The 14,153-nt window shown below is 34.6% G+C and overlaps 1 protein-coding gene across 3 annotated transcripts in view; it reads left to right on the forward strand.

Annotated features, from left to right (window-relative positions):
• Positions 1-14,153, forward strand: part of DMXL1 (Dmx like 1) — a 136,998-nt gene that overhangs the window by 99,835 nt on the left and 23,010 nt on the right. For all 3 annotated transcript variants that reach the window (XM_080920336.1, XM_080920334.1, XM_080920335.1), the window contains 4 exons: positions 5,775-5,861; positions 8,131-8,252; positions 8,859-9,000; positions 13,297-13,357. In XM_080920336.1, coding sequence (XP_080776462.1) covers positions 5,775-5,861; positions 8,131-8,252; positions 8,859-9,000; positions 13,297-13,357 — 412 coding nt within the window. The remainder of the gene's footprint in view (positions 1-5,774; positions 5,862-8,130; positions 8,253-8,858; positions 9,001-13,296; positions 13,358-14,153) is intronic.

Below are 14,153 nucleotides of genomic sequence, written 5' to 3' on the forward strand. Positions count from 1 at the left end.
AATGAGATTCATCCCCTCTTAACAACTTAAATGGTACAATCATTAAAAAATTGGCCCTCTTTTGTTACTTAAAAGAATGCAGTTTTAAAAAGCGTTGAATGTTCCCTGTTTTGGCTACAGATTTTTCTGAATAAATACCTCTGAAGTTTTTAGGAAATGTAGTTATATCAAGAGGTATAAAGTCCATTCGCATTGTTCTGTGTCTGTGAGTACTTGAAAGTCAAACTTCTCTCTTACTTAGAAAATACAGCAGTTACTATTGTATAGTATTTATTATATTCTGAAGAATAGCATATAACATAAATGCCTTGTGCATTTTAAGTACCTAAGTTTTTGAAATTAAAGCAGAGCAGGTAAAGAATAACTCCTAGATATATATATTTTTTTTTTTTTTGGCTACAACATTCAGGTATGACTGTTATGTTGATTTTTAACTCATCCATCCTACTCTATATGACTCAAATTGTAAGATAACCTCACATTAGTAATTTCATTGAAAAATTTTTCTCAAAGGAATTTTTAAGGGCATAAATTCTGTTTCCCAAAGGAATTGATAAAATAGACTAATTCTATGCAAGTAATAAAAGACTGATTTGAATACAAGTGTTTATTATATCTAAAACTGGTAAAATAAATCAGTGTTTGCATACTCTGAATTTTCTGATGATTTTTATTTTGAAAGAATATGATTCAAAATTTTAGTTAGGTAAGTTTAGTTAATGTTTCTATTATTGGGAATTCTTTTTTCAAATATTTTTATTTTGATACTTTAGATAAAATATTTGGTTTCTTGTCATATTTCTGAAGTCTTGACTATGCTGCTTAAAAAATAGTTATTGTATGATTACCCTCATAGCTATTTCAGCCAATATTTTCAAGCCAGATTCTGCTGTACATTTTAGAAAACATTTTTATGAAAAATATGAAAATAGCCAAAAAATATTTGAGAAAGTGTTTTATATCCTAACTGACAGGGGATTACAAATTAAAGCTACCTTGAGATTCCATCAGACCACAGTCAATATGGCCATCAAGAATATAAAACATAACAATATAAAGCTGCTGTTCATATTATAGTCTTTATATAAGAAATGCTGGCAATAGTGTGGGCTGAGAGGAGCTCTACACGTGGCTGATGGGAATATAAACTGGCACATCCACTATGGGAATAATATAGAGGTTCCCTGGAAACTAAAAATAGTTTATCTACCCAGACATTCCACTTCTGGGTGCTCCTGAAGAACTCTTAAGTCAACACACAACAGAGACTAGCTCATCCTTGTTCATTTGCACACTATTCACAATGGGTAGGAAATGGAGCTAGCCTAGGTTTCTGTGACATATGCATACAATGAAATAGTATTCATCCATAAAGAAAAATGAAATTACGACACTTGCAGGATAATGGATGGAATTAGAAATCAATATTTTAAGCAAAGTAAGTCAAACTCAGACCAATATCATGTTTCTTTATGTGAACCTCTGTGTGTGTGTGTGTGTGTGTGTGTGTGTGTGTGTGTGTGTGTTTTATAGGTTATTAAAGTATTAAAGAAGGGGGACTATGAGAGGAAAGGCAAACATCTTAAATGAGATAAGAGGACAAAGATGGTGTTTATGTGACTGAATAAACCTCTTTTTCCTCCAGAAAGGATACCATAACAGACCAGAGAAATAGGTCTACTCAGGTCTTCATTGGCAAAAGTATGAGTTTATTAAGGTTATTTGCATGAGCATATGTGACTCAAAATGGCTACTTTGCTGCACTCTGAATGAGTGATACTCAAAAAATATGCATCCCTACTGCTCCCTGTCCAATTCACTATCCTCACAAACAACCCTTTTTGGCCTAGGAATTCTTACTACTCTTAAAACTTTCAAGAGGACCTTGCGAACTCTTAAGTTTCTTGGGCCTTGACTATTTCATGACCTTCCTAAGTCTTCTAAATTTTGTTAGTTTCTTGAAAATCTCAAGTTCTCTCCTTCTGTCTAGCATGAAATGCTTCAATTTAAAGAAATAGATAACAAAGGATAATGTGCATATTTGTGACGTGTAGAGGAAAGAAACTAACAGAAGAGGAGCAGGAGGGGAAAGGGTAGTAGGAGAGGGAGATGGATTAGAACAAAGTGTAATAACACTCGTATGAAAATGTTAGAGGGAACTTCATATGCTACTTTAAAAACTAAAAAATAGTTTTGTGAACTTAAATAACTGCACCTATTTTAAGTATGTAACCTGCTCAGCCTAACCATCACCACCATCAAGATGATTAGTGTATGCGTCAAACCTTGTATTTTAATACTTCTTTCCTTTTTCATCTCTGTCATTTTCTTCCCCAAGTAGCCACAAATGTGCAAGCTAATTTTCATTTTCAGGAATTTTATATAGGTGAAGTCATGTCATTTTTTAGTTTTATTTTTGCTGTTCTATTTAATACAGAATCTCATTCTGAAGCCTAGGCTGGCCAGGAGCTCACTATTTAGTTCCTGGTTCCCTCACACTTAGGGCAGTCTGTCTGCCTCAGCCTCTCAGGGGATTGCAGGCATAAGCCACCATGCTTAGCTTTTTTTTTTTTTTTTTTTGATCTGTCTTTTATTTAGCAGTCTTTGAGATTCCTCCATGCTTCAATAGTTCATTACTTCTTAGTGTTGATACTTACTATATTATATGACTGGGTTATAATCTGTTCATCTTTTCTCCTAATGATTTGATTGTATTTTAGAACAGTTTCAAATAAGGTGCTTTAAAATTCATTCATAAAGGTCTATATTATATACCGACTTTGATTTCTCTTGTATGAACATCTAGGAATAGATAGCTGGTTGACATGATAGGTATGGAGTTTTGCAGTACTACATATTGATGCAAGGGTCTCTCATGTACTAGCCAAGAATTATCGCTGAATGGCGGGCGCCCTTAACCTTGGTTTATGTTTTAACTCTTTAGGAAATTATTTCAAGTGTTTCCCTGGGTGATTACACCACTTTTTTTTACATTCTTACTAGTAGTGTTTGCAATCTCACTTACCTTTCATTCTAATATACGACATAGTCAGCTGTTACATTTTACCAATTGTTAGAGTTTATTGTGGGTCTAGTTTCTATTAAGCATTTGTTCTTTCATGAGATGGCCATTTTCCCATTTTTATATTGCAAACATCATGAGAAAATTTGTTTTAAAAAACAAAATGTCAGTTTCTTTTAATGCCTCTCTTCACTAGATATCAAAACCTAATCTGGTTAGGTAATATCGCTAGCCCATTTGTCTGAGCTTGCCCTTGTCATAATTTGGCTTTGAAGTATTCTAAATTCATTGCCAGTTTCTATCTTCATTTCACCTTTTCAGTATCCTTTAATAGTATTGATCCTCCTAACATTGTTCTTCACTTAAATTTCTATAACATCAAACTTGCTTGTGTCAGCCAGTTTATTGACAACTTCTAGCTGGCTTCACCTGTTCCTTGAGAATACTTAGTTCTGTGTTTATTTTCCTTTTTGATTCATCTTATATTTGATTGATCTTACAGTAAGTATTGTCTTTGTTCTGGTACCACTCAAATGACACTAGTTCCAAATCATTGCTAATGGCTATACATTCCTCCCCACCATTGCTACTTTTTTCACTTTTCTCTTCTGTTTAAATGGTTCCTTCATTTATTCATTTATACTCTTTCAAACTAGAATCAGCTTTTCTTTAGTCATGCTAAAAGAATACAACCCATTACCACAATTTATCTCCTTCTAACCACTTACCACTTTTTCTCCTGATCCAGTCTTTCCCAGTTCTCTCTCTTTAGCCATGATAGCTTCTTACTTCATTTTCTGATAGTCTTTCTCACATCCTTTGTTTCAGGTCATAACAGATTTTCCAAAATAATTTGATGGACTCTAAACATTCTTGTGATAACTGGATTTTTATTGTAGTGTTTAAGGCCTTTCCATAAACTGAACCTGCCTATTTTCTAGGTCTTAAATCCTATTTGTATAGTCATTTTTACATTAAATGTATCTGAAGCTCTTGAGATGCTAGGCTCTATTTCTTTACTCACCCTTATGAGATTTAATAGTGTATTGGACTTGGTGTTCAGAAACTTTATATTTAAAATATCACCCCAGTTGAATCTCAAGCAGGCCACCTAAGGCAGGCTGTTGAGAAACATTGTTTCGGGTAAGAAGATAAGAATGTATTCCCATACTGAGAAAGCTGTTTTGAAATTGATTTGTGCCTGCTTTCTTTCCATGTTAAAGTTGGAGAAAGCTCTCCACCTGAACCAGCTTTTTCCTTCTCTCTGTTTTCAGTAGATCCTCTGTCGTGGCTCTTGGTGTACTTTCTTGGTAATCCAAAACCACTGTAGCAGCCTCATGTGTACTTTAGATACCAGACAGATAAATGGATAATTTCTGTTTTTAATTTTAAAAAAATACAGTAGTGGGCCAGAACTAATACTTGCCTTACAATGAAGTCGACCCTCAACCCAGAATGTATATCATACACTAAAATTATTTTATGTTTGTAAGCAAGTTACATTTTAGATAGACTATACTTGAAATTTATAAATCTAAAAACAATAAATTTTGTTTTAATCAGAATTATGTAGGCTTTGTTGTTATATAAGTCTCTGTACCTTTCAATGAAACAGTCTGTCTTGGGGCCATTTTTAAAACTTTGACCAATGAGCAGGCATCTAATCTTTCTGCAAAACAAATTTGCTGTATGGTAATTTAAAAATAATGATCTCTGCATTTCATAATGAGATTTGAAACATTTCTCAGTAACCTATTTTAGAAGATTAAAGGTAAGGATGTTAGGATAAAAGGAAGTAATATATTAAGCAGTGTTTCTTTTAATTGCCTAAACTTTCCATTACCTATTTTGGTGAGGCTGATGTTACAATACTCACTTCTTAAAAAGTGTTATATATGCTACATGGGTACACAGAATGTCAAATATTTATCCTCATGTAAACTCACTTGAATTTCTTCAACTACTGACTTGAGTTAGTTATCATCCTTGGACTCCGTTCTCCTGATTAAATTGAGGGTTATTTTAGATCAAAACTTAGTAACCTACAAGTCGTTGGTAAGATCACAACTGTTGTTTGTCTAGGAACTAAGAATGGCCTTTGGCCTTTATAGTAAGTATTTTAAAGGGAGAAACAAAATACTAAAAATACCAACCGTGGACCTTTGTGGTCCATAAAGCGTAATTACCACCTGACCTTCCTTGCAATACTTATATGTATTTATAAATACGTAGACTACTTAAAAACTTGGAAAATCTTTATTTATTAAAACGTCTTGATCCTTTAAAGTTAATTTAGTGTTCTTGAGATAAACAATTCAAGAAGATACATGTTTTATCAATTGGCTTTTTATATATGAAAAAAAGCTTTAAGAACCACCCCCCGGGGGCTAGAGAGATGGCTCAGTGGTTAAGAGCACTGACTGCTATTCCAGAGGTCCTGAGTTCAAATCCCAGCAACCACATGGTGGCTCACAACCCACTCTAATGAGATCTGATGCCCTCTTCTGTTGTGTCTGACAACGGCTACATTGTACTTATATACATCAATCAATCAATAAATAAATAATTTAAAAATTAAAAAAATTCCCTTCAAGTTCTTTTTGGGATAATTACATGTAAAGAAGTACCTTTGGTATTGATGTATTTGAAAACTTTCTCAAAGTAATTTGTGAAAGAGCTAAATAGTTTGCCTATATTCATTTGTCTTATTAATAAAATAACAAATTGTAATATTATACTTTCTTTTATTTAGATAGAGGCAGATCTAGGATATCCAGGAGGTAAAGCAAGAATTATTCATAAGGAATCTGACATCATTACTGCCTTTGCTGTTAATAAGGTAAGTACATAGATAGTTGTCTTTTCCATAACTTGTAACTTTTCCTTGTTGGATAACATCTTACTAGTTCACTCAGTGACAGTACTCTACTTCCCAATCTACTTCCCATTCTTTACATTATTTTCTCAGTAAGACTATTAACTACTACTACACAGAGAACAGTATTAGGTATTTAAATATCAAACAATAACTTTAAAATATATACAAAATAATACATTAGTTAATCCTAAATGGCTTTCTAGGGCCTTATATGAGCTTATACTATATAATTCTAGGACTTTAACTCATGTATTAGAAAACATCCTTTGGCATATTTCTGTAAAAAGTGTTTGTGTGTTTTCTCAGTAGATTTTAGTCATTTGCTTACCATCCTCCTTAGGGATATTTGTAAGCTCCTGGAGAGGAGCTCATCTTAATTATAACAGTCCAAGGTGATATTTATTTTAATCATGTCCCACATAATTTTTGGTGTCTCACTGTTGTTGTTTTTGTTTGTGTTTTCCTTCTAATTTAAAGGGGTAGGATTATGGTTTTTCATGTTGTACACAAAGGATACTTAAGATAATGTATATGCACATTTATTTTTAATTTTACAATATTATCCAGCCAGGCCATTCTTGGAACTCCTTTTTTCAAATAAGACTCCTGCTTCAGACTTTGAGTATCTGGACTACAAGTAGGCTATCAAAGGGTATTATATAGGTATATATCTTGCAATAGTTACTCAAATCATTTTACCAATAGATTGTTCATCTTTATATTCTATACCTGTCGTCATGATTTTCTGTAACTAGTTTTTTAGCCAATCTGTTCGTATAATTTTCTGTATCCTTCGTCTCACCTTTCATAAACATCCTTCATCATGGACTTTTAGGTCAGGCAGAAGTATAGTTAGTCCCTTAGGTAGTTCTCAATGTGTATTATGTCTCTCTCTCTCTCTCTCTCTCTCTCTCTCTCTCTCTCTCTCTCTCTCTCTCTCTCTCTCTCTCTCTCTCTGTGTGTGTGTGTGTGTGTGTGTGTGTGTGTGTGTGTGTGTGTGTGTGTGTTAGTTACTGTCCTCAACTTATAATGTCTTCCTTCCCCTTAAAAAGTCAGTGAGTGTGCTCTACAGAGTGAGGTTGTTTGTTGTTGGGTTGTTGTTGTTGTTGTTGTTTTTCAGAGTGAGTTTAAAAACAGCCAAGGCTACTGAGAAACCATATCTCAAAAAAACAAAAAACAAAACAAAAAAGTATGAGTAACTAGCAATGAATAGTCATCCACAGATATAAAATCTGTTGCTCACTTGTATACATACGATTACATAATTTCTTCTCTACATTTTAAATTTTGTACCTGACAAATAATCTGTTTCTGTTTTACCATTTGTATTTTGTTTTAAGATTTTATTATATATACAGCATTCTGCCTGCACTGTAAGAGGGCACCAGATCTCATTACGGATGGTTGTGAGACACAATGTGGTTGCTGAGAATTGAACTCAGGACCTCTGGAAGAGCAGCTTGTGCTCTTAACCTCTGAGCCATCTCTCCTTCTCCCACACTTCATGTTTTTAAAATAGCATTAAGATTGAAATTTTCTCATTTGTTTCATTGTCCGTTATCTGTATCATAGACTGTGGATAGTCTTAGATTTTATCTTACATTCAAGCTGACAGGTTAATTTTTAGTTTATTGGATGTTCTTTGATAACACAAGAATCCAGTTTCTTTGACTAGGGACAGAGATAGTTTGTATATAGAAGCACAAGCACAAGAATCACTAAAAGATGAATCTTTTTATACTACTTCCTTGGGCTACTAGTGACTTGTTCCCTGCCACCTTCTGCAGAGTGACAGAAGCAGGACAGATAGTAGCTGGACTTCCAGTGGGTTATATTACTGCAGATCGTCACTGCATTCAGAGACTCCAGCTCTTTACTATGCAGCGGCCACTGTTATGAGCTACTGCAGTAGACTTGTATGCATTTTTACTTGTACAGAACTAAAACAAGAACAAAGTCATCTAGAACATGAGAGAAGAGCAGCAAAGAGAAGAATTGAGGTGGCAGGAACATTTCCATTTCCACTTAGCTTTCTGTTAGATGTACTAGAATTCCTAGAGCATAAGCATATCCAGTTCAAGCTTAGGATTATTTTACTAAAAATTTAATTATTAAAGCTAATTTAAAATATTAATTGTTAAGAATGTTTTCTTTCATGTTTTTAGAGACGTTATTCAGACATAGCCATTATACCTTTTTAATGTAAAAGTTAACATAATTTACTTTTCAGGCAAATAGAAATTGCATAGCAATTGCCTCTAGTCACGATGTACAAGAACTGGATGTCTCTGGAATTCTGGCCACACAGATCTATACTTGGGTGGATGATGACCCAGACACAGAAACTAAAGGGTATTCTTATGTTTTTATTTTTTAATTCAGTCATTAAAGTATAAGTGACTATATCCTTTGAACTGTAACTTTCAAAAATTCCTTAAGAACCAGGAATCAGTGCTCTCTTGATGAAGCACATAAGGTCTCAAAAGTAGCACTCTTGATTGTAGACTGAGTAGAAGATGCTTTGCTGAGGAGTGGGTAAGGGATGACAGTAGATTCTTCTTTTTTTTTTTTTTTTAAGATTTATTTATTTTATGTATACGAGTACACTGTTGCTGTCTTCAGACACAGCAGAAGAGGACACCAGATCCCATTTCAGATGGTTGTGAGCCACCATGTGGTTGTTGGGAATTAAACTCAGGACCTCTGGAAGAGCAGTCAGTGTTCTTAACCACTGAGCCATCTCTCCAGCCACAACAGTAGATTCTTAAAGAAGAAATTAAAGTTGAAAAAGAGTAATGAAAATGGAAAATTCTGAGATACGAAAGTTGTTAGTTGAAGCCCCCCACCCCCCAAAAAAATTAACTTTGAAAGGAAATTCAAAGTATTTAAACTTTTCATATTTTTTTTTAAAAAAAGAACTGGTGGTCTTTTTTCATTCTGGTTGGTATTACTTTGTAGATCAGAAGACTTCTTAGTTATACATGCTCGTGATGACTTGTCAGCTGTCCAGGGCTCAACCCCATATACACACAGCAACCCTGGCACTCCAATCAACATGCCTTGGCTGGGAAGTACACAGACGGGCAGAGGAGCATCTGTGGTATGTAAGCTTCAAGATACTTAGGTTTATGATTATTCTTTCCCCTTTAGGTTAATGAATAAAGATGATGTTAAAGGTTTTATTTATGTCTTATATACTAGAATCATACAGTTTTTATAACTAAGAATAGTGTTCTCATTTGAAAGGATTACAAAAAAATTCAAAATATGTTTTGGCCAGCATGTACCTTCTAGTTTCAGCACTTTGGAGACAGAGGCAGAAAGATCTCTGTGAGGTCAGCCTAGCATACATAGCAAGTTCTTGGACAGCCAAGGCTAGAGAAAGAAACCCTATCTCAGAAATAAATAAAATATACTTTGTTTAAAATGAAAGGACTACATTTTAATGATTAGTTGAAGCTTACTGGTACAGATTAAGTTATGGACTATATGTAAACCATGTACTATGAAGCTACACATAATAAGAGTGAGGCTTAACTTGCTTTGTCTTTTATTGTTTTTCTTTTTTCAACATTGAAGTTAAACCCAGGTTCTCGTATGTCAGTCAAGAATTCTATTCTTAGCCCCAACCCTTAAGTTTTTCCCTGTGTAGAAAAAAAAATCTCAATGTTTTGCAGCACATGAAAATTTTATAAATGTATAAAATGGTCAGGTTTTATATTAACTCAGCTGTTCTCAGCTTTTTTGGAGGTATTTTCTGTATTTACATTTCAGTGTATCCCCTCCCTTCAATCCAATCCCTCCTCTCCCTCCCATTTCCTTCATGAAGTGCTCCCTCTGAACCAATGTCCTCTCCCCCCACTGATGCCAGAGAATGCTATCCTCCGCTGCATTTGCACCTGGGACCGTGGGTCTCTCCATCCAAACTCATTGGTTGGCGTTTTAGTCCCTGGGAGCTGTGGTGGGTTTGGTTAGTTGATCATTTTCTTCTTTTCATGAGGTTGCATACCCTTTCGACTCCTTCAGTCCTTTCTCTAGCTCCTTCAGTGGGGTCCTCGTGTTCAGTCTGATGGTTAGCTGCAAGCATCCTCCTCTGTATCAATATGGCTCTGGCAGAGCTTCTGAAGAGGCATCCATATCAGGTTCTTGCCAGTAAGCACTACTTGGCATCAGCAATAGTGCTTAGGTTTAGTGGCTGCATATGGGGTGAATCCCCAGTTGAGGCAGTTTCTGGATAATCTTTTCTCCAATCCCTGTTCTCTGTTTCTTTATTTCCTCCTATGAACGTTTTGTTCTTCCTTCTAAGAAGGACTAAGGCATCCACCTTTTGGCCTTCCTTCTCTTTGAGCTTCATAAATTCTGTGGATGATTTCTTGGGTATTCTGAGCTTTTGGGGCTAGTATCTGCTCATAAGTGAGTACATAAAATGAGTGCTCTTTTGTGACTGGGTTACCTCAATCAGGATGATAACTTCAAGTTCCATCTATTTGCCCAGGAATTTCATGAAGTCATTGTTTTTAATAGCTGGGACATATTCCACTGTGTATATGTACCACACCTTCTGTATCCATTCTTTGTTGGGGGATATTTGGGTTCTTTCCAGCTTCTGGATATTATAAATAAGGCTGCTATGAACATGATGTCTTTATTAGATGTTGGAACTTCTTTTGAGTATATGCCCAGGAGCTGTATATCTGGGTCCTCAGGTAGTACTATGTCCAATTTTCTGAGGAATCACCAGACTGATTTCCAGAGTGGTTGTACCAGTTTACAATCCCACCAACAGTGGAGTTCCTCTTTCTCTGCATCCTCTACAGCATCTGCTGTCATTGGTCAGCATATATATCTATATCTATCTATCTATCTATCTATCTATATATATATATATATATATATATATATATATATATATGGATCCTGCTTTCATGCTGTAATAATACAACTTACTGTCTCAACTGACATGTTCTGCTCACAAAGTCCCAAATATTTATCTGGCTTTTATCAAAAGCTCTACTTAACCCTGTTCTAGATAATTAATAACCTTTAGTAGATATCAATTAAATAGTATCTATTTTATGTGTAAAAATTTTGTAATGCTGAGACAAATTGTTCCTTTTAGAAAAATAAAGTAGTTTTTCAACATTGAACAAAATATGGTTGTAGTGGTGCAGCATGTATTTGAACATGATTGCCTAAGTAGTTATCTATATTTATTTCTCTTCAAGATTTTTTTATTAATTTATTAGGCTATAAAAATTAATGCCTAGAAGCAAAGAAACCCCTCATTCCTTTAATTAATTTCTAGGTTTTAGGGACTCTTTTTTTAAGGGCTTTTTCTCCCATTGATGCCCAACAAGACCATCCTCTGCTACATACATGGCTGGAGCCAGAGGTCCAGCCATGTGTACTTTTTGGATAGTGGTTTAGTCTCTGGGAGCTCTGGTTGCTTGGTATTGTTCTTTTGGGGTTACAAAACCCTTCAGCTCCTTCAGTCCTTTCTCTAACTCCTCCATTGGGAACCCTGTTCTCAGTTCAATGGTTGGCTGTAAGCATCCGCCTCTATTTATCATGATCTGGCAGAGCCTCTCCGGAGACAGCTATATCAGTCTCCTCTCAACATGCACTTCTTGACATCAGCTATATAGTCTAGGTTTTGTAGCTGTATATGGGCTAGATCTCCAGGTGGGGCAGTCTCTGGATGCCTTTTGCTTCAATCTCTGCTTCAAACTTTGTCTCGGTATTTCCTCCTATAAATATTTTTGTTCCCCTTCTAAAAAGGACTGAAGCATCTGCTTTGGTCTTCCTTCTTCTTGAGCTTCATGTGGTCTGTGTATTGTATCTTGGGTATTCCAAGCTTTTCGACTAATATTCACTTACCAGTTAGCGCATACCATGTGTGTGTGTTTTGTGACTAGGTTACCTCACTCAGGATATTTTCTAGTTCCATCCATTTGCCTAAGAATTTCATGAAGTCATTGTTTTAATAGCTGAGTAGTTAGTACTTCACTGTGTAAATGTACCACATTTTCTGTATCCCTCTGTTGAATGATATCTGGGTTCTTTCCAGCTTCTGGCTATTAAAACTAAGGTTGCTATAAACAGTAGAGCATGTGTACTTGTATGTTAGAATTTTGGGCATATTCCAAGGAATGGAATAAATGGGTCCTTAGGTAGTACTGTGTTCAATTTTCTGAGGGACCTCCAGACTGATTTCCATAGTAGTTGTACCAGCCTGCAATCCTATAACAGTTCTTTAACTAAGAACATAGGATTTTGGTAGACATGATGAACATACCTGTTATTATCCCAGTTTTCAGAAGGCTGAGATGGGAGGATTGCAGGTTACAGGTGAGCCTGGGCAATACAACAAAATTCAGTCTCTGTCCCCACCCCAAAGTAATGTGGACTTTGATGTGAAGTTTAAAGAAGGAGTCATATATTCATCAAGTTTTTGTTCTTTGGGAAAGTATAGAACATGTTCTTAATTCTATCTTGTTAGTGAATGATGAGTACTAATACTTGTTACAAGCAACTTCCGTTTTTGAATAAAACTCACCCACATGGATCTTCCTGTTTCCTGCCACTTACCAGTTCTGATGGCCTACTTTCTTGCTACCCAACCAACTCCAAAACATTAGGCTAGTTAAACAATTTAAAATCCAAAGAAAACAACTTAGAAGTTTACCTCAAGACCAATGAGCAAATGTAAACTAACATGCAGGCCCCTTTAATTTTACATTGTTATTTTACTATTTCTTGACAGGCTAGTTGGCAAAGAAGGAGAGATGACTAAATTCTTGAAGTTTTGTTTGTTTTGCTTTAACCAAAATGAGGGTGGGGTGGGTATTGGAGGTATTGATTAACTAGTCAGTTGAAACTGTGTGTATGTCTTCTGCCTGTGTGTTCTGTTTCTGTGTGCTTTTCAAGATTTAAATTAGCACCTAACTCCTTTTTTTCAGTGTACATATCATAGCTTTGATTTACTTATTTATTTTTATTTATTTATTTACAACTTTATTTAAAGAAGAGAGATACATGTACAGATTTTTAAAAGCATTTTGACAATTCTTTTAGAGGTTTGATAGCATGCATTGAAATGCCACTAGTTACCATAAGCATAAAGTACATGTAGGACAGAACGTAATATGGAAACAGTCAGAGTTATCTTGGTGTGTATAGATTAAACATAATGATCTCTGAATACCAAAAATTGCCACAAGGCTATATTCCTGGCTCTTGGATTATTAATTTAAAGTCTAGGTGTACCATACTTTGAGAGGGTAGCACCTAACTCCTAATTAGGAAATGTTCTAACACTGAGCTATACCTAGCCCTATAACTTTAATTTCTAGTTTTTTATTTTAATGTTACTATAAAATATTTTTTCTTTTACCAGATGCTTAAGAAAGCCATTAATAACGTTAGAAGAATGACATCACATCCAACTCTTCCTTACTGTAAGTTGACAGTGATGAACAATGATTCTCTTATTTTTTCTCTTTTTTTTCATAAGTTGTATAGTGAATTCTTGGGAAGCTTTTAGTTTCAATTGAAAGATAGTCTTTATTCTATCTTACTTTTCATAGATAGGTTTGTGTCACACTAATTTTGTCAGCTTTCGTTACATTAATAAAAGTCAGAAAAGGGGTTTTTACTAAATTCTTCAAGTTTTACGTAGGAAATATTTTTTCATTTCTTCTTGCTAGAAATCACAAGTTCTCTTGTTTTAGCAAAAATGAATTAATTTATTGGAAGTGTTGATTAATTGGTGTTTGAAATATACTCATATGATTGTTCTACTTAAAAAATATTTGTATGTCATTTCCTTCACAGTTAAAGGAGTGTATTGAGAGATATGCATGTCTCTCCAAATTATTAATGAATAAAGTTTTCATCAGCTTTTCTCATAGACAATTGTACAATAACGTAAAATTAACAAAGTTCTTTGTTTCTTTCTGCTGTATTACAGGGTGTGCTAATAAACATGTGTTATCTAAATTGAGTACTTTATCAAATAAAATTGCTCAAAAATTTTTGAGATGACTTCTCATACTAAAAATATAAATATTCGATTGGCTCCCTGATATTGAGTTTATTCAGCTTTAGAGGTAATATGTGGTTGAAGAAATGGTTAAACAGTTAATAATGCCTGCTACTCTTTTTGAAAAGAAAAAAAAACTTTATTTTAAAAAACAAAGATAAAAGAAAAAATTTTAAGCATTTTGCATAAAAGTGTACGAATACAGTTTTGTC

This window comes from Micromys minutus (genome assembly GCF_963924665.1).
Source record: "Micromys minutus genome assembly, chromosome: 8".
NCBI classification, from domain to species: Eukaryota; Metazoa; Chordata; class Mammalia; order Rodentia; family Muridae; genus Micromys; species Micromys minutus.